The sequence below is a fragment of the Dunckerocampus dactyliophorus genome, chromosome 12, assembly GCF_027744805.1.
Source record: "Dunckerocampus dactyliophorus isolate RoL2022-P2 chromosome 12, RoL_Ddac_1.1, whole genome shotgun sequence".
In the NCBI taxonomy this organism is placed as follows: Eukaryota; Metazoa; Chordata; class Actinopteri; order Syngnathiformes; family Syngnathidae; genus Dunckerocampus; species Dunckerocampus dactyliophorus.
The window spans coordinates 17,724,406-17,748,169 of NC_072830.1; the positions used below are offsets into that span (position 1 = coordinate 17,724,406).

Consider the following 23,764-nt stretch of genomic DNA (forward strand, 5'->3'; position numbering starts at 1 on the left):
CGATTTGTATCACGATTCATGGTTGCCGACTTGATTCAAGGACGATATTGGTTCATTTAGAACGATACGATCTGAAACGATTCAATAACTTTTAATCAATTCAGTAACTTTTTTGCCAAAAATTCTACCAGTGTGACTGTGAAATAAATATCTGCACTTTTGACACCCCTGGTATAGCCTATATAGCATATGTATATCATAACCACACAATGACCACAAATTGTCGGCCGCTTCCCTGAGGCTTATTTTGTGTGTGTACATGCACTGGATATGAACGGCAGTTATTTTATTCATGCGGAAGGAAAATTTGCAAAAATGTTTATGCAAGTAATTTGTGAAAAATCTAGAATTATTTGTCTACAATCTGCTCTTTTAAACCACGATATGTAATATATGCTAGCTGGTGGTGGTGTTCTTGTATTATTTGTTTTGTTTTGTTTTGTTTTTTTAAAAGTGGCAAACTTATTTTTATAAATGCATGTCGGTTGAGAATGCTATCTAAAACTTATACAGTAAATAACTGTGACGGCCACAGTTTGACCTTGGAACAGATGAACTATTTCCACTATTTCTTATGGGAAAAATTGTTTAAATCATAACTATGGAGGGTTTACTGTAAATGGTAACAATGAAAGGTCGTCATACATATAAGAGGAGCTCAAGTTAAATTGTGAGTGTCTCCTATACGTCCTTGACCCTGATCAAGTAGTAACAATTTTGCGTAAACAAACCACCCCCACCACCAGCACACACAAAAAGAACTATAGCTTACAAAAATGCTTGCTTGGCAACAACATTTCTAAGCAGGAGACAGACTGAAACAGAAACAGTCCACATTTGAAGAACTTCATTAATGTGCTGTTCCCTGCCGAGTTATTTCCACTGACAGAGCACACAGCAGCAGCTTAGTGTTGGACTTAAAAGTCACTTTTCTCTCTTTTTTTTCACTCCCTGGCGTTTCAATGTGTCTAAAAAGCACCTTGAGTGAGCAATGTGTATTTCCTGCTGCCAAAAGACGTGGAAAACAGCTGTTCCTGCCTAACGCTGCCAGCTGAACGGAATGCAAATATGTTAACCATCCAGAATTTATTACTTTTGAGTGCTCTTCAAACGCAGCGGCAGACACAAGTTTAATTTATGATATTCCTCTAATTATGAGAGCTGTTGAAATCATTTCCCAAGCTGCTTCCTCCTTCCAAAGTCACATTATCTGTTCCCTCGGTTCACAGCGCACACACATACACATACACACTAAACGCGCAAGGAATGGCAGCAAAGTAGCTGATCGTGAAGACAATTAAGACAGCAAAGGCAGAGCATGAAAGATCCACAGAGATATTTTTTCCCCCTACGTCCTCCTCTCCGCTTCATAAAAGCAATGTTTAGATTTGTAATAATCTGCTGTTTGCTTTCAATTTAAGCAGGCGTTAACACACACGTCTACAATGCTCTGCTATATGCTGTGAGGCAGAAATGAGACGACGTGTGGGCCACCCAGTCGCTACCTCCACACAATCCCACCCAAACATACACACACACACACACACACACACACAGTTACAGCCACAAGCCAAGAGGTCAAGTCATTTAACAGAGTTCAAAGTCCTTCAAAGACCCCTCAGATCTATATGAACCTACATGGAGGGAAAAGACCACTTTCCGCAGAGAGACGTGCGCTTCAATGTGCGTGCTGATGTACCCGTTATCCTCACTGGCGCATATGCCGTGTGTCACTCAGCCTCGCCGTCGCAATCCTAAACTTGGCCGTCTGGTGAGCGCCCCGCCACCTCTGACCTCGATGCAGCCACAAGCTTGACATGACACCCATTAGCAGCTGGAGACTAGGCGGGAAGTGTGTGTGTGTGTGTGTTGGTGCCGCCTCGGCCTCAAGGTCAAGTGAAGGTCGCGCTTCGACTAGGTGCTAACTTGCCAACTCGCTCACAGCCACTCAGGCACACCGAGACAACCCCCATCCCTCCCCATCTCACCATCATGATTAGTTATGCTTGGTTAGGGGAGGGATGTTTTTGGTTGTCTGGGAGAGGGCAGAGGGAAGAGAGGAGGCACACAGACAGAAGGATTTCTTTTAGACCTTTAAAAATTACACTTATTACCCTGAGAAATCACATGGAAAACCACAAAATGCGCAATATTTTCTAAAAAGTGAAGTACAAAGTGGCGTATTTAGGATGAGCTTATTACAGCCAGGACCAGGTCAATAATTCATGATAACTGTGTTTGTTTGGTGCATTTTGTTTGGTTTATTTTGAAAAAAAGACATACCTTTTACCCTTAGGTCCCAAAACAGTTCTTATCATAAAAGCAACCGCACCAAAACAGCATCAGCAAACTCAACTGCCGTCTGTACACGCACCCACAGTCAGGATTCAGCCTATGTCACGTTCACGGCCTCACAGACAGTCGGAAATCGTAAAACTCTTTAACACTAAAAATAACTGCCAGGTCTCTCATTGGATGTTGAGGATGTGGTGGATCAACAATCTCTTTATTGCAAAAACAAAACAGGCCACTTGTAGGCAGGGCAACTCCAAAACAACACCAGCGCACTCAACTGCCCTCTCTGCACGCACCCGCACAGTCTGGACTCCGTCTACAGGTATGTCACGTTCATGGCCTCAAAGACAGTCGGAAATCACAAAACTCTTAACACTACACATAGCTGCCTTATCAGAATGAACTTTTTCTCCTTAAATTCTGCTTCACTTCCCTTCACTACACTTCACGTTTTTTCCACTGTTTTTCAAATAGTTCCACATTTCCATTTTCTTGTAATGTCATGACATCAATCCCATAATATTTTTACTTTATTCTACTAATATAACTTTTTCCAACCCAATTTTCCAAAATATGCAACTTCATTCTTTTGTTTGGTTTCTCCTAACTTTACAAACTAACTTTAGAAAAAACCTGTTTCCTTTAATACTGCAACTTAATGCTTCAAAAATTACATGTTTTTTTCCTCAGATTATTACGATTTTATTCTCCTAAAATGAAGGCTTTTTTGCCCCGTAGCATGACAACTTTTTCTTGTAACATTATGACTTTATTCTCCTTATGTCATAGCTTTTCCCCCCCAACCTACTTTTTCAAAAATTGCTACTTCATTCTTTGTTTTGTTTCTCATAATATTACAACTTTAGAAAAATAACACATTTTTTCTTTAATAGTTCTTTAGGCTTCTAAAATTCTTCACAATAATATTATGACTTTATTCTCGTAAAAAAATGTTTGTCCTAAAATTACCTTTTTTTTTTCCTCATAACATTATGACTTTAATCTCCTAATATTTCACAACCTTAAGCTCATAAAATTACTGCTCGTTTTTTTTTCTTCAATTTTTACTATTGTTTTGTTTAATCGCATTTTTAGAATGCGCCAAGGGCCAACAAAAAACAACCGTGGCCCGGGCCGCAGTTTGGATACCCCGTGTTAAAGGATATTGTAACCTCTCCCCGGACGTAGGATGTTGAAGAGGCGGTCAAGCAATCTCGTTACTGCAAAAACAAAAGGCTATTTGTCGGCCAAACCACGCCGCAACAACATCAGCAAATTCAGCTGTCTTCTCCGAAAACAAACGTCCCCCTCGACCCGCACCTGCACAGTCAGGACTCATGTCACGTGGACAAACGGTCAGGAAAAAAAACTCTTCAACACCACACATAAGTGACAGGAAGGATCAGCTCCTATGAAAGGGCTAATAACTAATAACTAATAACTACGCAGTGTGGTGGACTTATTGAGATGGAAAGATTGCTGCTGATTGGCTGGGAGACCCGAATCAATGCCAATGCTTCTCCTGCCTCTTCCTCCTCTGAATAAGCCGCAGCCATAAAGGGTAAGGAATTGTTCTCTCTTTTTTACTACCGTTTCATTAAATTCTTGTATTTAGTATTTCTGTATTTTATTACTAAAACGAAATACTATCGTATGTGTTCTGTGTACAGTGTGAGTGTTATTCGAAGAAACGGAACTTGTTTGGAACACCTTGCATTGAGAATAAAAACATTCACATATGCAGAATGTATACGTTTGGTCCCCCAAGGTGTTAAGAGTGAAGTGCAAAGAACATGAATGGTGTGGAGTGGTAAAATGATTGGGATGCATAGAGCAGGGCTTCAGATCAAGCTGGCTCCAATTAGCAGGTGTGCTCTCACTCCCAGCAGCTCGGGGAGAAGATGTATTTTTCTGCCTCTTATACACATCGTGTATTTATGAAGTGGCAGAGAGATCTGAGGGCCCTCCGTGCAACAGCCTTTTATTGTTTAAACGTTGGCCCCGTGTGCTTAAGTGATTTAGGAGCAACTCGCAAGTGCGGTATAAGAAAAATCATAAACGCTGAGACAAACCATGTGGGCGGACTGTAATAGGCACCGAGGAAGGGGCCGACGAAAAGCAGACGCGCATTCCGACTACTAAAAGGGAAACTACACTTAATTAAACACCCAAGAAAACAAGTGGGAAGGGAGGCTATCGGTTTCCAACATAAAGTTGTTGTTTGACAGACATCATGAGCTGATGTCAGGATGAACAAGAGCCAACACCAAAGGGGCCGATCAGGAAATTAATAAGTAAAAAAAAAGACTGTGCACCATAAAAATATAATAAGCTGCTGCATTAATATTGTGGTATATAAAGTAAGTTGGTTCATAGTTATTATCATTTACAATGTCAGGCCATATTCAAATGATGCCACAAATGACCACGAAGCAATGTTATTTTAATATCCCATACATGAGTGAGGCATCTGGCATGTGTTGGCTTCCATGGAGCTGTTGACTGCCATTCCAAATAATAATTAAACGTTCCCCCTTCTTGATTTCGAGCCAAGAGTCACACAAAGTGATCTGCTCTGTGTTCGGCCAATCACACGACAGTTGGCCGCGTATCCTTTGGCCGACCCCGTCTATCTTCACTTCCTCCTCGGGTCCACACCTCGGACAAAAAGCCCAAACGGACGGAGAGGGGACAAAAAGTGAGGTAAATTTCAAATCGAAAACCTCACGCGCATGCTAAGAAAGTGTTTCATTACTTTAAAAATCAAAACTGTCCGGGTTTGCAGTCGGGGCGTATGGGTTCCTCGTTTCATTTCTCTGCCACAAATAAATGAGCGGACGTGCGAATTAAAGTATGTGTGTGTGTGTGTGTGTGTGTGTGTGTGTGTGTGTGCCAGTCGACTGACAAGTGCAGGCAGTGGTTCCATTAGCTGTAATTTGCTCTCAAGTTGGGGGGTGGATGAGCGATGACACAGGGCTCTTTTTTTGGCAAGACAACACACATGGCTGTGCTTTAAGATGAGTTAAGGGAGGTGCTCAAACACACACACACATGCACACGCACGACCCTGAGCTATTCTTCATAAATAATCCACAAGCAAAGCAAAAGATGAAAATACGACACAAAATACACTCAGTTATACAGCCCACTTTTCTTATGATTCAGTTTCTGCCAAAATATTGGCCAAAATATTGCCTCGGTTCTTGTACACTATTGCACGTAAGAAATTGTTGTATTTAACCCTTTAGTACGTTGAACCGTATGGTGTTCATACAGATGGGGCTGGGCAAAACTCCCAGCCTTGCTTGCTTACTCAACTATCTTTGATCACACATCCACCACCAAAAGTTGCGATAATTAGTTTACACAAGACTCTGGTATCCTGTAAAGCAGTGGTCCCCAACCTTTTCTGAGTCCACGAACCGGTTTGCGGTCCAACAAACCTCTGATGGGTTAGTAACATTTATTTATTTTGTGCTGTGCATAAATTAAAGACAAGCACAATGTAACCGAGCACTTATTAGGATGACCACTGACGATGTAAGACCTTAACATGACAACAGACAACATACCTTTGGCAGTCACAATAAAAGCCGTGGACATTTCATCATGTCAGACTACACTGCACTGAACAAAATCAGCCAAGTAGCTTACAAAATTGAATTAAAAGCACAAAATGAATACAGACTTGCTGTACCATTGGTACGAGCCTGGACTTTGTATTCCAGAGAGACGATTATCACATCATTGTTGGAGGTGTGGGTGCCGGGCAGTGTGCTAGCATGAATTATCGTAATTTCCAGACTATAGAACCGCTTTGTAAGCCACACCCACTAAATTTAAAGACTTTTTTTTTTTTTTTTTTTACATATATAGACCATACCCATTTATAAGCCACAGGGGCCCATGTTGTAACATGGCATATTTAGTACGCAGAAATATGTTAGACACCAAGATTTTTTCAAGTTTTGATGAAATAAATGCTTTCTCCAAAGAGTGCAGAACAGTGCTCCGTAACATGGCTAGTTAAACAGTTCTGAACAGTGAGTGTAAGATGACTAGTTAAACAGTAGCCTACCAAAAAAGTCATTCATCGTGTCCTCCTCCTGCACTGTAAAATCCAATAGCACTCTCAACTCAGATAAATAAATAGAACAAACTTATTTTTAAAAAAAGTTCATCTCACTTGAGTGTCAAGTAAAACGTAAACGTCTATTGTGTTCCATTTATGGTACTTGTTTTTTTCAAGGCAATCGGTTTGAATGTTTTTTTGTTTTGTTTTTTTAAGTAAGGTTAACTAATGGATTTTACAGTATGGGAACTAAAACCACTCAAGTCGTCTTGACAAACACCCCAATTGAACAGCCTCATAAGTAAGTAAGTGAGTAAGTGAGTCAGTCAGTCAGTCAAATTAGCCATTTAGCTGGAGCTATCCTCTTCATTCAATCCAGCCTTTCACAAGTCATTGGTGATAGTGGACAGTTGGCGGTCCGAGTAGTTCAAAGAGAAGCCGTAGTAATTCTACACTTGATCAAACTTAATTAAAGTGCTCATGACACCAAAACACGTTACTCTTGTTATTTCTGCCATGAAAAATAACGCTAAAAAGGCATATTTCCTTGAGGCGGAGCTATTGACCTCTACACCAGAGGGTCCGACGCGGACTCCAATGTGTTGTGAGCACTGCATAAGCGTCAGCACAGGCTGGCCTGACACACAAGCTGGCCTGACGCGCAAGCTAGCCGGGCTAAACTGTTGTAGCAATCACTGCCAGTAAAACATATCATACGCCTCACAACACAATATTAGTGAATGTTATTATTGTTGTGAAAATGCCACGTTCTTCGCGTGCGTTTATGGCTGTGCTGTGTTATGTTGTAGATCTCCCAAGATGACAGTAAGTAAATTACATTTTTGTGCTAGATATATTCTACCAATCTGAGAATATGTTTTGATTTAAAATCTCAATGGTAGCATACAAACTAAACAGTCATCGGTTTTCCACCGTCGCAATCACCGCTCACTGGTCTTGTAACTTATAGTCTACATGTACTGTGGCAATCACTACAAGTACCTGCAAAACAACATTCCTGTTTATGTGTTTTTGTGTGGTGTATCCGATGATAATCTCCCACTGTCAGCCAGTGTAGACACATTCAGATCGCCTTGACAATCGTTGTTGGCTGCCTGGTTTTGAGATGTCAGAATCTGTGCCTATGTTGCTCCGTTGCTCATCAAGATATGGCTCAAATCTGTATGGTCTGATACCCAACGTTCCCTCAAACACTCCTTCATTTTCTTCTACTTCAAAAAAGTCTTATATTACCGAAGAACAGTCTGAAATGTCATAAAATAACTCCCTTTCCTCGCTCTGTTGTGCCTCCATGGCTGGGGTGACTGCCAAAAGGGTTCCGGGTGCAACGTCACAGCCAAGATGGCATCGGTTCAGAAACTCGCTGCGGAGCGTATCAAAATTACTACTTCATTTCATTTGTATTTCATAGTTTTTAATGCATATATGACAGCAGGATGACAAACATGTTTTATTAACAGAGTACTTTCATTTTATTGTTTTTTCACACTTTTTTGGGTGTCATGAGCACTTTAAGATGTGTCAGAGATCGCTGCATAAGACTTCCACGTCACTGCTTCCTTTTAGCCACAAATTAGCCGCATCACTGTTTGTGTCCATTTAAGGCAACCTCGGAGAAAACTATACAAAACTTACACTCAGCTACACTCAGCTATGGTGGGTTCAAGGACACCAAACAAAGTGGGAATAAATGCTCGGAGAAAAAGAATGATACAAAACAACATAAACAAACAAAAACTGTGGGCTTTTGAACAGGATATTATTTTTCCAATAAAATTTTAGTCCTTGTTTCCAAAACTGATTTTTTTTTTTATCATTGCACAGCCCGGCGGTTGGGAACCCCTGCTGTAAAGCACATTTATTTGGCAGATACAAAGCAGAAGGTCACACAAACTAGTCTAGTTGCCGCATCAACAATAAGTTCCATCCTGGTGAAGAAATAAGAAAGGAAGCCAACGTTGCGAAAGTGGTAAACGTTTTCACCAACAAGTGTCTTCAATAAAAGGTAATAGTGTAATAATGTTCATTTATCCATTTAATTTGTCATTTACAATTATTTGTACTGTTTTCTGCATGAAAAACTATGATTATTCTCGATTAAATGTATTTTGATAATATTTTTGGATTTAGTATTTTTCAGTTTCACTTTTTGGAACAAATTAATAATGAAAGCCGAGGTACCACTGTATTATATCATAAATTTGCTCGCACTTACTCGTAGGCTGTGTTGTTGATGAATGTCACCTAAAAGTCACCGCGCCAACACACTATAAAAAGACCATCCTTCCAGAAAATGTCCATATGGTTTGAGCCGGATCACAACCGGAGTTCAAGGTAAAAGACAATTGACTGAGGTTTGTCCATGCTTCTCTAAGGACTTGCTTGAAACCTGCCCGCTCAATCACACACACATCATATTTCCTCTGTTTCTGTGTGTGTGTGTGTGTGTGTAACAGATCACTCATGAAGACACTATTTGTGGTTACGTACTGTCCTTGTAGATAGGAGTCTACTATTTTAGAAGGGTGGTATTTAAATTCTGACCTGTGCTGTGTGACTAAAGCTAATGACTGACTGGTTCACTGAGAATCTTACAATAGCGTATTGGAAGTTTATTGGTCAAAATCTAGACTTGATGTTGTAATTTAGATAGTTTAAAAGTGCTTTTACAATGTCCTACCGTGAGAAAAAGACCATTTTGTGTATTTAACTTTAATGCTAATGTGTTCGTCCAGCCCTGTCTCCGACTGTGCACTTTATACAGTCTTTACATATACACTGTAACGACACACCTGTCCAACATAATAGATTTCATATACTATGTAAGGTACAACAACAAAACATTAAGGAGTACGACAGGAGGATACTGGCATGGCTACTTGAGCTACAGTCCTAACACGAGGTCTCTGCAGGTTTCAACTATTCAAATTTTAGACTTAAGACTTTAACACCATAAATAATAAGCGGCATAGAAAATGGATGGATGGATAATGAATACAATTTAGGAACCATTTCACATCGATACTGGCAGAAAAATCGGAGGCCTGGTATTACTTGCAAAGTACATGAATTTATTCACAGTTCTTTCACACTGGAATACAAAATGCTTAACCTAACTAAAAACACCACAATCCTTTTTATTGTGAATAGGGGTGCAACAATTAATAGATTATCCAATCAATCCACAACTATTTTGGTATATGATTAATATTTTTGTATTTAAAATTGTAAATATCTTCCGATTTTAGCCTCTCACATGTGAACAGTTTTTAATTTCCAGAGTCATCTATGAAAGCAGACCTATTATCTGTGTGTTTTTGGCAAAACAAGATATTCACACACATCACCTTTGACTTTGGAAAACAGGGATAGACATTGCCTCTTTTCTGATAAGTTGCAGACCAAACCAGACTAAAAAGATAATCCTTAACTGCAGTGTGAACCAATATTACTTCTGTTTTGTAGTCTTGTTGTAGCGTCCTCATTAAATCTAAACATTTAAAAGTGAAGATTATGCATTTGTTTTCAATAAAAATAACGTTGTTAAGACCTTTCAAAATTGTATTTAGACATTTTGAGATTTTGAGCAAATTTTAGACATTTTAAAGCCTTAAATTCCGTGTCTGTAGCTAACTGTCACATAGTTGGCAGAGCTCCAGGCTTTATTTTAAGATGTGTGGCAAAGCCTGCTTTGCTTTTTTTTTTTCTTTCTTCTTCTAACAAAGTTTCTTCACAAGATGTGCGAATGTTAGCGCATCATTCAAAAGTCCATTTTGCATAATAAAGGTGCATAATTGTCAATTCTTTAAGGTTTCAATGCATGTAACCTCAACATCACTCCACTGGCCATCATCAGCAACAGTTTCCTTACAGTGCATCTCTATGGACCATACTTAGACTATATACAATGCTCTCTGCTTTCACTGTAGTTTTGATTTGCCGTGGGTGCGCTGTTTGCATCGATGCACATGTAAACACCCTTATAATGTGTAAATACAGTATATGTTCATCCACTGTTTTCAAATGAATGTGCAATGTGGCAATAAGTTAAAACTTTCTAAAGAGGCTTCTAAGGCAAGGTGACACAGCCACACTACCAATTGTGAGGCTTGTTGTGTGCACGTCTGGTCCTAAGAAGCAAAGCAACTGGTAGAACTTCCTTTGCTCTCTCTCGCAGTGTCTCTCCCACTCTTTGCTTCACAGCCCGGGGTGTTATTAGACGGTGAGGCCACGCCGCAGATCCAAACGGCTCAATGACAACACACAGGGTCCGCCAATTAGAAATAATTAGACAGCCATTTCGGTGGCAAGTCTTTTTAAGTGCATATATAACGATGCGATGATGCTTATTAGGCGGCCTGAGCCAGCGAGGACCGCGGCCTCAAAAGCTTTGGTGCTGGAGAAAATAATTATGCCAGTGATCACAAAGCGAGCTGCACATCTCTGTACTTCACCTCCACGCGTTTCAAAAATCCACTTCATTAGTTCCCATAATTAAGCCTCCATTAATTGCAGGAAAAGCCCAGTTTACCTCCCTTCGTTTCTAATTATCATCTTATAAATAGTTATGGTTCTAATTAATGTGTTCATTAGGCAGGATATTTCTCTCAAAGCCTCGCTGGAAGCCAAAGGTCCGGCTTGGCTCTCTCTGAAGCCTAAGCAGCCAGAAGGTGAGGCCATCCTGCCTGCATTTTCTTTTATTTTACTACATTCAACCTCCTAATTGGCATTTAAAACCCAATTTGGAAGAACTTCAAGAAGCTTAAATGGGGGAAGAGAGTGAAAGATAGACGGGGAGAAAGCAGGAAGGAGCAAGAGAGAGAGAGCGACAGATACATTTGGTGTTGATTTTCTGATGCCAGAGCTAAAAGCATTTCTGACTGTCTTTTTGTTGGTCTGGCCAGAAGGACAAGTCTTTTCATCGTTGTCGAGTCCACACAATGAAGCCAGACTGCATTATTTGACATTGGACAGGTCTTTTTTTGGGGGATATTTACTAACTTGTCTGGTGCCCTTGTTACTTTGACTCCACTCTGGGAAAAACAAGATAAAAAACAAATAGAAAAGTAGGATGTAAATATATTCTAATGCCCTAGAATTTGTACTTATACCAAATGATTGTGTAAAAATATACCTCAAGCCTGACCTTATGGAGTGTCCGCCATTAATCGATTATTTGATGACATGACAGAGCACATGAACTATTCACGCCTCTGCATATTTGCAGATTTTTGGTCAAAATATTTTTTTTTTTCTCAAAAAAATAGGCTGTTTTTCCCGCAGAAAACTAATCTCATTTACCATAAATCACCAATAATTTACAATTACAGTAGATGATAATACACCCCACATTTTTTACGTGTTTATCTCTTTATGCTTCACTGATTATATTTTTTCATCAAGCGTAGAGATTTCGCACTTTGCTCTAGGAAACGCACCGTAGACGCACATGTTTGTTTGCGTGGCTACACCAGCTTCGACAGTCAAAACTTGCAGCGGGGTATATGTATGATGGTAAATTGTTTCTGGAATTACAACAGGCAAGCAGTGTGGATTATGTAGACGCAGCTTGGAAAAACACCTTCTCGAGCCTGCCAGCCTCAACGCTAGCCTGACGACCAGGCTAAAGGCTACGCCGTGAATCCGATTCCATCTGTTCATCAATCATCTTACATTATCATTCATTCGCGCTGAGTACCTACAAACTTTATATTTTAAATGCATTTAATAATCGTGAGGTATATTTAGGGCTTGTGTCTTCAGTGAACAATGGCAATTGAAGAGAGACGGAGAGGGTTCTTAAACTGAATCAAATCTAATTAGTTATTTTCCCACTGAAAGTTGAATTTTAGCATGACTGCATATATTACATACTACTACAAATTAGCGATGCTATTACTTCACACCTCCATGACCATGTATATGAGACCTTGTGATAGCAGGTTTTTCCAGGTGATGTTAGAGTGCGTGCCTGTTACACAGTGCAGACAAGGCTGCCCCCCTGGGGATTTGGTTAGTGTGTTTGGAGCCTGCGGGATGGAGAGGTGTAGCGGAGCGGTGGTGGAGTCAGGTATTGGAGGATGGCTGGTGGGGGGTTACTGCTTGCGGCGAGGCGAGGATGAAAGCGGCTGTCTGTGTCAGTCACTTATATCCTCCCTTTGGTAAATAAAGGTTTTCTGACAACAAAGCGAGCAGCGCTTGACTGGCCTTTACAGCGGATAAATAAAAAAAGACAACACAGAGAAAGAGTCCAAGAGTGAAAGGAGGGGAGAGGGAAACACACAACACTCCCCTATTGTGTTCAGATCTCATGACGAGAAGCATGTGGAGTTGTATGGAGTAAACCAGGTCATCTTTCAGCTTGAATCAACACCTTGCACATCCGCTAATAGGACAAGAAAGAGGAAAAGTGTTGCCCTGTTGAGGAACACCACATGGCTCCACAGCGTAATGTACTATATTTGTATTATATTAGAATAAGCTCTCCATCATCCAACACCTTACCAGATATTTAGACATATTTTCAGGCACGTTATTTTGATTTTTAAAGAACACTAGACAGAACACTACCTACGATCACGGTGCAAATGCGAAAAAGGCAGCACGTAACAGCTAAGTAAACACACAACGGGCAACTATTGTTATGGGGACTAATAAACATGTGTTAACACGTAACGATCAATTTTTTACAAAGTTACAATGATGGGAAGTCGGAAGATGCCCTAAATCACAGCGTTTGTCAAAGGTAAAAACTTGGGTATACTATAGAGTAGTCTGTGTGCCTCTTGTATTACAGTATAGATTCACTATTCACTGAAAATGACTCAACACATTGTCATTCTCTAACTAGCTACCAACACAAGTGAGTAGAAACATAATTGTGTCTGGGGCTGCATGCGTGCTGCTGACACTGGTGATCTGCAGTTCATTAAGGGGAAACGTGCACAAGTATGGTTACATTGTGAAACAGAGGAAACTGGGCCACATGGCAGTTTTACAATATAATAACATGCCCAGGTTTCTTTGAGTTCCAGGAACCCCTGATGGCATCCAATATGAGAGAAGATCTTAGAGTTGTTTACTATATTTCATCAGTACAATCCAATGAACCCCTACGACTCTCTCATACTGTAATAGCCAAATGTTTGTCAAGGAAACCAGATTTCACATCATGTCCTCAAACACACTCCCTGTAAAGAAATTAAATAAAAAAAAAAGGAAGTGACACCCAAAACCACCTGCTACATTGTGCGTTGATACACAACACTTGGGGGAAATACTGATCTCCAGGTGGTGCGGTAAAAAAAGACGTTCATTTTGGTCAGCCCACCTCTTGTCTTCATCCCTCCCCCGGTGTGACCTTGCACACTCCACATCCACATCGGGGAGAGACGGGAAAAGCTATCTAGCAGATGTACGACACCTCATCTCATACAGGAGGTGGGGGGAATTGCTGAGTGAAATAAATAGCAGGCCAATGCACACGCGAGAAGTGGAGTGGTTCTGTGTTGGACCATTACACAGCTACGGTCATGCTATGGGACTAACCCAATGCCTGTCTTCATACAAAGATGCTCTGATTACCTTGCACAGGTGTGCTTCTTACGGACATTGTAAGCATGGGCTTCTCTGACAGAATGACTGACTGAAACACACACACACACACGCACGCACGCACGCACGCACGCACGCACGCACGCACGCACAACCCCAGTGGTGGTCGCACACGAGAGCACGGCGCACCGCAAGACAAGCCTGTGATCAGGTTGTGATGAGAGGCTGCGTAGTCGATGTCGGAACCAGGCCGCACACATCAGAATGCTGTATTCCGCCGCCACACCGAGCAGTCACACACACACACACACCTTCACACGCATAAATACGCTCAATCAGACACACACACACACACACACAGGCGCGGTATGCCTGCTCAGATCAAAGAGAATAAACATTAATGGCAAATAGGTAATCTGCTCCTCTTGTCTGTTTTACATTTCAGGGCAAGATTGACTGCCTCTGGGGGGCCAGGCCCTCCTGATTGAGGGCACAGGAAAAAAAAAAAAAGGGAAGAGCGAGCGAGGGAGCCACGATTGATGGTAACCACACCGCAGAACAGTATTCTTCATTTGTGTATCTTTTTATTTTTATTCATACAGGAGCAATGGCAAAGAAGGTAATGTTCCCTCACTAAAGTCCTAATCTTCCCTTTGGGTGTTATTCCTGTTTCTTTCTCTACTCTCTTGTCTTCCCTCTTCAACTTTTCTGCTGGCTTCAAACTTCCTGTCCCTCTTTCATATTCCTGTGTTGGTGTCAGGATGGCGTGGGGGTAACATGCGGCAGCTCATATCCTATCTGTGTATCCATCATGAGACCCTGTCCACTCAATCGTCCCCTGATCCATCAGCCAACGACCTCACACACACACACACACACACACACACACACACACCCACGCACGCACGCACGTGCACACTGACTGACTGACTTATGGCAGTAGAAGGACCTGTACAGTCCACACCTACCTTGCTCTCAGTCCTCACCACTGTATGCAAGATAGATATTGTATCATTTCAAACAATGGCCTCCGCCGTGTCTCAATTAATTGTCATGTCCACTTAGGAGGCACTCACACTTGAAACCAAAAGTTGAGTTTGTGTATTGTGTGTGCTCTGATCAGTACTCAAGTGTGGAACGTGGTGGTGGTATAGTTGTTTATACACATGCACGTACATGTATGCCATGTGTTTATGTGTTATATAATTAATGCCATCAATCCTACTGCCAGGTATTTATGATAACTGCCGCTTAGACACAGTACCGTAGCACCTAGCTTCCCAAAGTGGGGTACGCATACTCCCAGGGATACGCCCATTGTCATAGGGTGTACGTGAATAAAAATGAAAAACAATTAGGGGCTAACATAATTACGAGAGCACCTGAACGCCTCATAGCACACAGAGCACAGCCACAGCAGAAGAAAGGAGACACAGCATGAAGTTCTTCATTGCTCTGTGTGAGTTATATGAATAAGTGAGATTGATGATTATGTTGTGTATTAAGAGTGTTGATCAAAAGTTTACGACCATAGCTAAAAAAACGTACCTGAAATAAAAATTGAGTTTAAAAAAAGGACTCAATAATGAGTTGCTGCACCATTCTTGTTGATCACCTCAAAACAAATTTGGGGCATGCTTGATGCCAGTGTTTGCAGGAGGCTAGTGGGAATGTTGCTTCAGGTGGTGAAGATGGCTTCTGTTGAAAAAGCCAGTCATTACCACACAGACAAGGGCCTTCAATCATGACGGATGCGCCCTGCAACATCTCCACATAGCCATCTGCCGTTTGACACCCCTGCACAACCTGAAGCTCCATTGTTTCACTGAAGGAAAAAGCACCCCAGATCATGATGGTGCCCCCTCCACTGTGCCGTGTGGAAAACATCTCAGCTGGGATCTCCTTGTCAGGCCAGCAACGTTGGAAGCCATCAAGATGATCAAGGTTAAAAAAAAATTCTCATTAGAAAATAAAACTTTAGTCCACCTTTCAATGTCCCATGTTTGGTGCTCTCGTTCAGATTCCTAACAGGCAGTTTTGTGGCATTGTAGGAGACAAGGCCTTTGAGCTCTCACAGATGCTGCCTGATGGTTATTGGACTGCACTCAGCACTACTAACAATCTTCACTTTTTGGCTTTCAAAGGCTGTGGTCTTACAGTTTTGATCAGCTGATGAACAACTTCCATCCATCCATCCATCCATCCATCCATCTTCTATGCCGCTTTTCCTCACTAGGGTCGCAGGGCTAGGCTGGAGCCTATCCCAGCTGACTTCGAGCAAGAGGTGGGGTACACCCTGGACTGGTCGCCAGTCAATTGCAGGGCACATACAGACAAAAAAACAGTCACACTCACATTCATACCTATGGACAATTTACAGTCTCCAATTAACCTAACATGCATGTTTTTGGAATGTGGGAGGAAACCGGTGTAGCGGGAGAAAACCCACGCACGCACGGGGAGAACACGCAAACTCCACACAGAGATGCCCAAACGGGTATTCAAACCCAGATCGTCCCAACCTCATGACTGTGTGGCCAACAAGTGATTGTGCAAACAAAAGAAAAAAAAATAGTCCATCAGACAATAACAGAGAGTATTGTAAATTTCCTGGTGTGTTTCCAATACATGACGACCGTTCTGTACACCACCTCACATCCGCCCCAATTTCTCTGGCACTGCAACCAACCCATCCCACCTGCTCCTGCCTCACTAAGCCGATTACACAACTTTCGTAATCACAGCGCTTGTTTGGTGTTAGTATGCACCGCTGTCAGACTGTAGTTTTAAATCTCCCAAATTTGTGCCACCTTTCATCTCAGAATCACACCAATAAAGCCGTTTTCTGGACAGATGTTTGAATCACCAGCACCGTGGTGATTGGCTGCCTGGTTCCGGTCGTTACTCGTACCGCTAAATTTGTAAAAAGTTTAAACATCAGGCTGGATGGTGACGCAGCATCATCAAGCACTCAAATGTCAAAAGTCTCATGGAGCCTTCATGGTGACACCCCCCTAATGAGGATATTAAAACACTTTTTTCCTTTTGTGATTAAAATGATCTCTGCTCTCCCCTTGCAGCCATACACAAACAAACAAAGGGCCTTGCTCACGCATAAATTATGACTGCTCAGTTGTGCATCTGTGCTTTCGCGTATGTGTGAGGGATTAAGAAAAAAAAATGAACAGTTTACTGGTTCATTAGCACCAGATTAGCTATGCTAATGACATGGAGCACCACACAGGGAGACTTTGCCTTTATGTCGTTGAAAGGGATACATTGCTAGCTCTCCAAGTGTGTGTGTGTTTGTGTGGTGCAGGTGTTGAATTCATGAATCCATTACTTTCTTGACACAAAAAAGAAAATAAGTGACACTGGATATAGTGATTACAATATTAATAAACAAATCAGTGTGTCACAATGGTGTTTTAATCACATTAATGAGTTCATAGAGAGTTGGCATGAAAAGAGATTTGGGAAGGATTGGACACGATGCTGCCTGCATTCATGTCATATAGAGATCGACAGAGTCTTGATTGTCATTGCGCATTTCTGTACAAAGCAACATTCTTGTGCAAAGTAAAATTTATGCAGAAAACTACCAACCTTCTTCACAAAAAATAACAATAAATTGCCACGGAAGTGCATAAAAGTGCTAGAATGCTGGTTGATACATCACAGCATATCATAGCAAGGCACACTTACCATGCAAAAATGAATGTGGTATGGGGACGACACCAAAGCAATGTGATTGGAGTCCACGGTCACCAGCTAAAGACACAAAGCTCCCACTATGCAATTTTACTAACTGAGCAAAATCCATTTTATTTTAGATGTTAGTCCACCTGGTGATGGCATGACATAGAAAACCGCCAACTTGCTTTTAACATTGTGAACACACAAAACGTGTGTTTATTCATTCCATAAGGTCTCTAATTATCTAATGTAATATGAATTTATTTGATTACTTTTTTATTTATTTAATGGCAATTTTATTATTATTATTTATGTATTTAATGGGGCCGCACGGTGGTCTAGTGGTTAGCACGTTGGCCAACACAGTAACAGCTTGGAGATCGGGAAGACCTGGGTTTGATTCTCCCCATTCTCTCTGCCAAATAAATGTGCATTTCTGTGTGGAGTTTGCATGTTCTCCCCGTGTGCGCGTGGGTTTTCTCCGGGTACTCCAGCTTCCTCCCACATTCCAAAAACATGCAGGTGAGGTTAATTGGCGACTCTAAATTGCCCATAGGTATGAATGTGAGTGTGAATGGTTGTTTGTCTATATGTGCCCTGCGATTGGCTGGCGACCAGTCCAGGGTGTACCCCGCCTGTCGCCCGAAGTCAGCTGGGATAGGCTCCAGCATGCCCCCGCGACCCTAATGAGGAAGAAGCGGTATAAAAAATGGATGGATGGATGTATTTAATGACCATTCATTTCATGATACTGTATGAAGATGGCATTAACTTAAATCCATCTGCGTGGTGGTGTGTGGGTTCAGTGAACTGATTGGTCAGAATGGATCAATGATATCAGTGATATCAGTGATGAGTTATAACTGGATACTGTGATAATGATGTTAATGATCACAAAATTAGGGGAATGATTGTGGATTTTATTTTTTTTTACCTTCTGTCTCGGCTGCGTGACCTGTGTGAGCGGTGGCTCCTCCCCTTGTCCCCGCTACGACTCCTCCTCCTGCGGGATGAACTGTGGGACGAGCTACTGCTTGAACGTCTCTTCCGTCTGAAACACACACACATTTAAGTCAAATTGGACTTGCAAATAACACAATCAGGCAACACTGAACCCGAGTTTAAATTGTTATGATGAGCCATAGACGTCCAACACGAGCTCTCAATCAGAAGGTTCTAACAGCTACTTTGCATCAGTGCACGCAGCTGAGGGGCAGCAGAGTCATGTCAACTGCCCTCCAAGTTCCTCCATGGGGGCCCTTTGGTGCTCTCCTGCAAGCAATGTGTGTATCATCTATCGCACAAGCAACTCACACCGTGCTCCTGTTGATATATTTTAGCAGGAGGCATTTATGAGTGGGTGAATGAGCAGCGCAAACTGAGAAACATTCATTAAAAAAAAAAAAAAGTATTGTTTCCACAAAAAGCCAAAAAAACACCTATTTTCTATCCACCACTCATGCAAAACACACACTCCCGTGTCCTTTGGGAGATGCTGCGCGGGGATGGAAGAGAGGCAAATAAAAACAGAAGAACTAGCTAAATGGCACAAACGAGATTCAAGCGGTGCAGAAAAGGTGAAAAGTATTCTAAAAGTTAGATCCCCTGAGCGAGAACCGATCCACATTCCAACACTGCACACTTTCCGAACAGTAGTAACCCTTTTCTGTAGGTGCAGTGTTGGCTCACCCAAAATGAAACAAACTTAACAAAAAAGACTGAAACAAGCGTCTGATCCAGAACCTTTTTACTTTTGTTCTCGTTCACAGGCCCGTTTTATTGCTGTTCTCCTGCTCAAAAAAACACAGCTCTCAAGTGCACCGAGTGAGCATCTACACCAGGGGCGTGAAACTCAAATCGCACAGGGGGCCAAAAGTCAAAGCCTACTTGAGGTTGTGGGCCTAACTGGACATTACACCCCACCGCACCCCCCAACTTTGTATTTTTCTTAGTATTTATCCTGAAATTTTCAACACTTTTGTGAAGGTATTAAAAAGCTCAAAACCTTCTTGTACTTGTACATTTCAAGAAATGCTGCAAACGCTAGACAGTACGAACTGCATGTGAGAAAATACACGTTACAAATGGCGATTCCACAACTTCACAGAGAGTGTAGTTAAATACATCGCCGAAGAAATGCTGCTCTTTAATACATGTGAAAAGCCAGCATTTCATGAAATGCTGCAAACGCTAGACAGTACGAACTGCATGTGAGAAAATACACGTTACAAATGGCAATTCCACAACGTTACTGAGTGAAAGGTGACATATTTTTAAAAATATTACATGGATGATCATATATTATTATTATTGTTAATAATAATAATAATAATATTATTATAACCATATATCCGCATAACAGTGGTTTATTTGGTCTCAAAAATATCAATAATATAAAATAATAACAATTGACACGTTTAGTGTCAACTTGTGGAACAATAAACATTTCAAAATGCACCTGCATTGTTTTGTGACTAGGTTAAATTAAAAACTTTGTTTGTCCAGTCATATTTTTTAATTGTACTTTTCTTAAAATTAATGTTAAAATTTAATCTCACCCTCGTGGAGCCAATCTCGTATATCGTCTTGTCAAGATGTCAACTCGCCTTCAGCAAGCCTCCTTTCTCCGTCCCACGTCAAAAGATGATCAGCTTTTTTTTTTTCCAGTTAGTACAGTAGTAGTTCATCAGTCGGCTCACTTATTTTTACACTTGTACGATGGCTGAGAATGTAGAAATGTAAGTTGAAGAAACTGGAGGCGAGGTTAACTTCTTCTTACACTTACGACAGTTAAGCATGAATGAGCGCAGGGCACTCCACTTCCCGATGCATCCATCACGTGTTCATCCTCAGAGGTTCCGCTGTATTACTTAATTATGTCATCACAATGTACTGTAACTAGCTGAGAGTTTGTTTTTTCTTTCTTCCGCCACATACGCATTTTAATTGATCAAAATGTATTGGTGAGTAGATGAGGGACGAAGGCTCCCAGGGTTTTTACTACAGCCCCCGCCCTACGCAGACAGGCAATGACTTCCCATCAGTGGTAATGGACCTTGACCAGACCTCATAAATAATTACCATCAACTGGCCTTGTCTGAGCAGAGCCCCACGCAGCCGGTGGCAGCCGTGGATAGATGGATGCTTTGACGGAGGGGATCGGCTCCATCCGCTGTAGCCTTTAAAGAAGAAGAAACCTCCTCCTTTCTCAGTGCCAATGATGAATAAATTGCAGCTTAAGCTGGGCATGATACTTTATCTATCCTGACCTTTTGTTTTGCATGAATTATTACTATTCTAAACAGTGTTAATCACGTCCAAGTGGGGCCAAACTACTGTAACAAGACAAATGGGATGTTGGACAGGGGTTATTTTCCACTTCACTAAAGTCATCTCAAAGAATAGTCATGAATAATCGTTGCATCTCAAAGTTTGTAGAAGCTAGAAAGTGAGATTTGAGGAATGCCTCCAGATACAGCACTTAGAAAATATAATGTAATATTTCTGTCATTTGTCAAAAGATACACACCTTTGACTTTGCTTTTTGATGACAAAAAGTGCAAAAAAGTGCGCACTTCAAAACATACACGTAGCATTTTGAGCGCATAAGTATGATCCACTGAGAAGTACCCAAATGTTGCACTCAACACACCCCAAATGGTGAGTATAAAGCGATGGACCCTAACCGCCCGCAATCATCGCCATCCTGGCTACGTAGCACAAGAGGAGTGATTCACATGAGTGGTTGCAATTCACAATTAAAAAGGAGAGCAGAAGAGGAAGCGGATAAATATTGCGACAGTCATTTCTGGTAAGTGCGGAACGACAGTAATAAATTTGAGACAGCATTACATCGTCAAAATTATGCACACTCAGGAACTAAGTACAGTGGAACCATGGTTAGCTCCATTTGTTCGTTTCAGTGGTGCGACTCTAACCGAAACGAATGGTACCTGATTCAATTTTTCCCATAAGAAATCATGGAAATCCAATTCATCTGTTCCAGAAAGCCAAAAATACTAACACAAAACACGTTTTTATAGTTTTACACGTAGTAAACAATTCCAAATGCATATAATTAATAAAAATGATGAATGTCAGGGATAAATGAGCATTTAAGGTTCCTATTACCTGCCTTAAATGTTCATCTATCCCTTTCATGTGTCATTTACATGCATTTAAAATTGTTGTATGCATGTAAAACTGTAAAAATGTGTTTTGTGATAACATTTTTGAGAGTCAACGGCTGATGACGTCATAGACGGGCTACGTAGCTGACTTCCGGTTTCGGTTGGCATCATGTACTGTAGCAGTACGGTACGCTAAGCGGAAAATGTACTTAAATTTTGCCGTAAATTTTTGAAGTTGACAAACACGCTAACTTGAGCGGACGCTAACCGAGGTTCCACCGTACACAGTGTACATAGTACAGGTGGTCCTTTGTGTATGGTGTTCTGTGTTACGACATCGTGATTACAAATGTGCTCCCATAAATTCATTAAAATTTCATTTTGGTCCATAAACACGAGAAGCAGTTGCAGAGCGCTGTCGGCGGAAGAATACGGGCTGTTCTTGACTCATTGCACTTCATTATGTCTCCCCAATGGCAGTGCACCAGAAAAGTAAAGCCATCATCGTGGAAGTGAAAATGAGCATAAAAGCTCAGAGCTGAATATGAGCTGCTCTTTTGGTCCCAACTGCTCGACTGTGGTGACCATCATTAAGGATAAAGATTATTCACTGCTAATGAATGCTACAAAGGGATCTGTGAGGAGAAGAGTTTATCCTTCCAGACTAGCCTGGGACAATATTTTAAGAAGGTACAAAGGCATTCAATGTATAAGTTTCGACTTGCACTAAAACTCAACTTACCACATTCTTACCACAATTATTCGCAACCCGAGAACCACCTGTAGCCACATATTAAAGTATGAGTACGGCGTCTGTAGCCCAAGTAATTTATGTTCATGTGCAGTAGTGACAGCAACGAGGTGTTTTGTCGACAGCAGCACGTTTCAGTGTGAGGCACCAGAAGACTTCAGGGGAGGCGCAGCAGCTTGAAAAAAATAATCACAACTTTTGACAGTAACGTGCTGAATTGACAGCCTGCAACAGTCATGCCGACTTTTTTATCCAGCTTCTCCATTTTCAACACCGCTTGCTCCCATGTGGGTTATGGGTGAGCTGGAGCCTATCCCAGTTGATTTTTGGGCGAAAGGCGAGGTATAGACACCCACATTCATGCTTGTGGACAATTTAGGGTCAGTAATTTAACCTAACCTGCACGTTCTGGGGGTGGTGGAGCACTTGGAGAAAACCCACATAAGTAAGGGAAAATCAAGCAAATTCCAAAGAGGCAGACGTGCGAGCCACTATTGCACCGTGCTGCCTTGCAGTCTTTTACGATATCAAAAAATAAAGTGTACCCTAACTTGGCTATGTGGCGTGAAGTAATTATGAAAGAAATACTTTTCCCCATGCATAAGAAATGTTTTTTTTTTTAAACACATGATTGGTGCTTTTAGTGACATGAGAGTAGTTGTGTAGTGTGTCAAGTGGATCTCCATGTAGTGTTGTTGCATGAAGATACAAGGGGAAGTTTGCTACTTAGCAAACACATGCACTCACCTCCTGTCCTTAGACCGTGAGCGGCTCCGGCGGTTGGACCTGTGGCTCCTGCTGCCGGTCACCCTGCTTCCGGAGGATGAAGACGATGAAGAGGATGATGAACGGCGACGTTGTTTCCGTTTCTTTCTGCTCCTGCTTTCCTCATCACTGCTGGATGTGTGGCGACCCATGCTGGTTGGCTGTCAGCTGAGGGGACACACAGATGCACAGAGAGATGGTTAATGCTTGTCAACACTTTCACATCTATACATATTCAAACAGCTCAAACAAGTAACTCATGGTGCAGGTTATCTTAAAATAGACGTTCAAGCAAAACAGTGCATTCCTGCTGCATAATTATGTTTTCAGCACCATATCTTTAGCTACGGTTTGTTTGGACTGACTGGCTACTAGCTGGCTAGCTAGCGAGCTAGGACGGCTAACTCAAACAACGTCACTTTCTAAATCCGTGACTTTACAGAAGCCCATTTTGGCGCACCGATGCCTTAGATGCAGTAT

At 41.5% G+C, this 23,764-nt stretch overlaps 1 protein-coding gene across 3 annotated transcripts in view; it reads right to left on the reverse strand.

Annotated features, from left to right (window-relative positions):
* The window catches only part of rsrc1 (arginine/serine-rich coiled-coil 1), a 169,436-nt gene that overhangs the window by 143,476 nt on the left and 2,196 nt on the right, over positions 1-23,764 (reverse strand). For all 3 annotated transcript variants that reach the window (XM_054795190.1, XM_054795189.1, XM_054795188.1), the window contains exons 2-3: positions 23,267-23,452; positions 18,573-18,689 (exon numbers count right to left, since the gene is read on the reverse strand). In XM_054795190.1, the coding sequence (XP_054651165.1) occupies positions 18,573-18,689; positions 23,267-23,436 (287 nt within the window). In that variant the 5' untranslated portion in view covers positions 23,437-23,452. The remainder of the gene's footprint in view (positions 1-18,572; positions 18,690-23,266; positions 23,453-23,764) is intronic.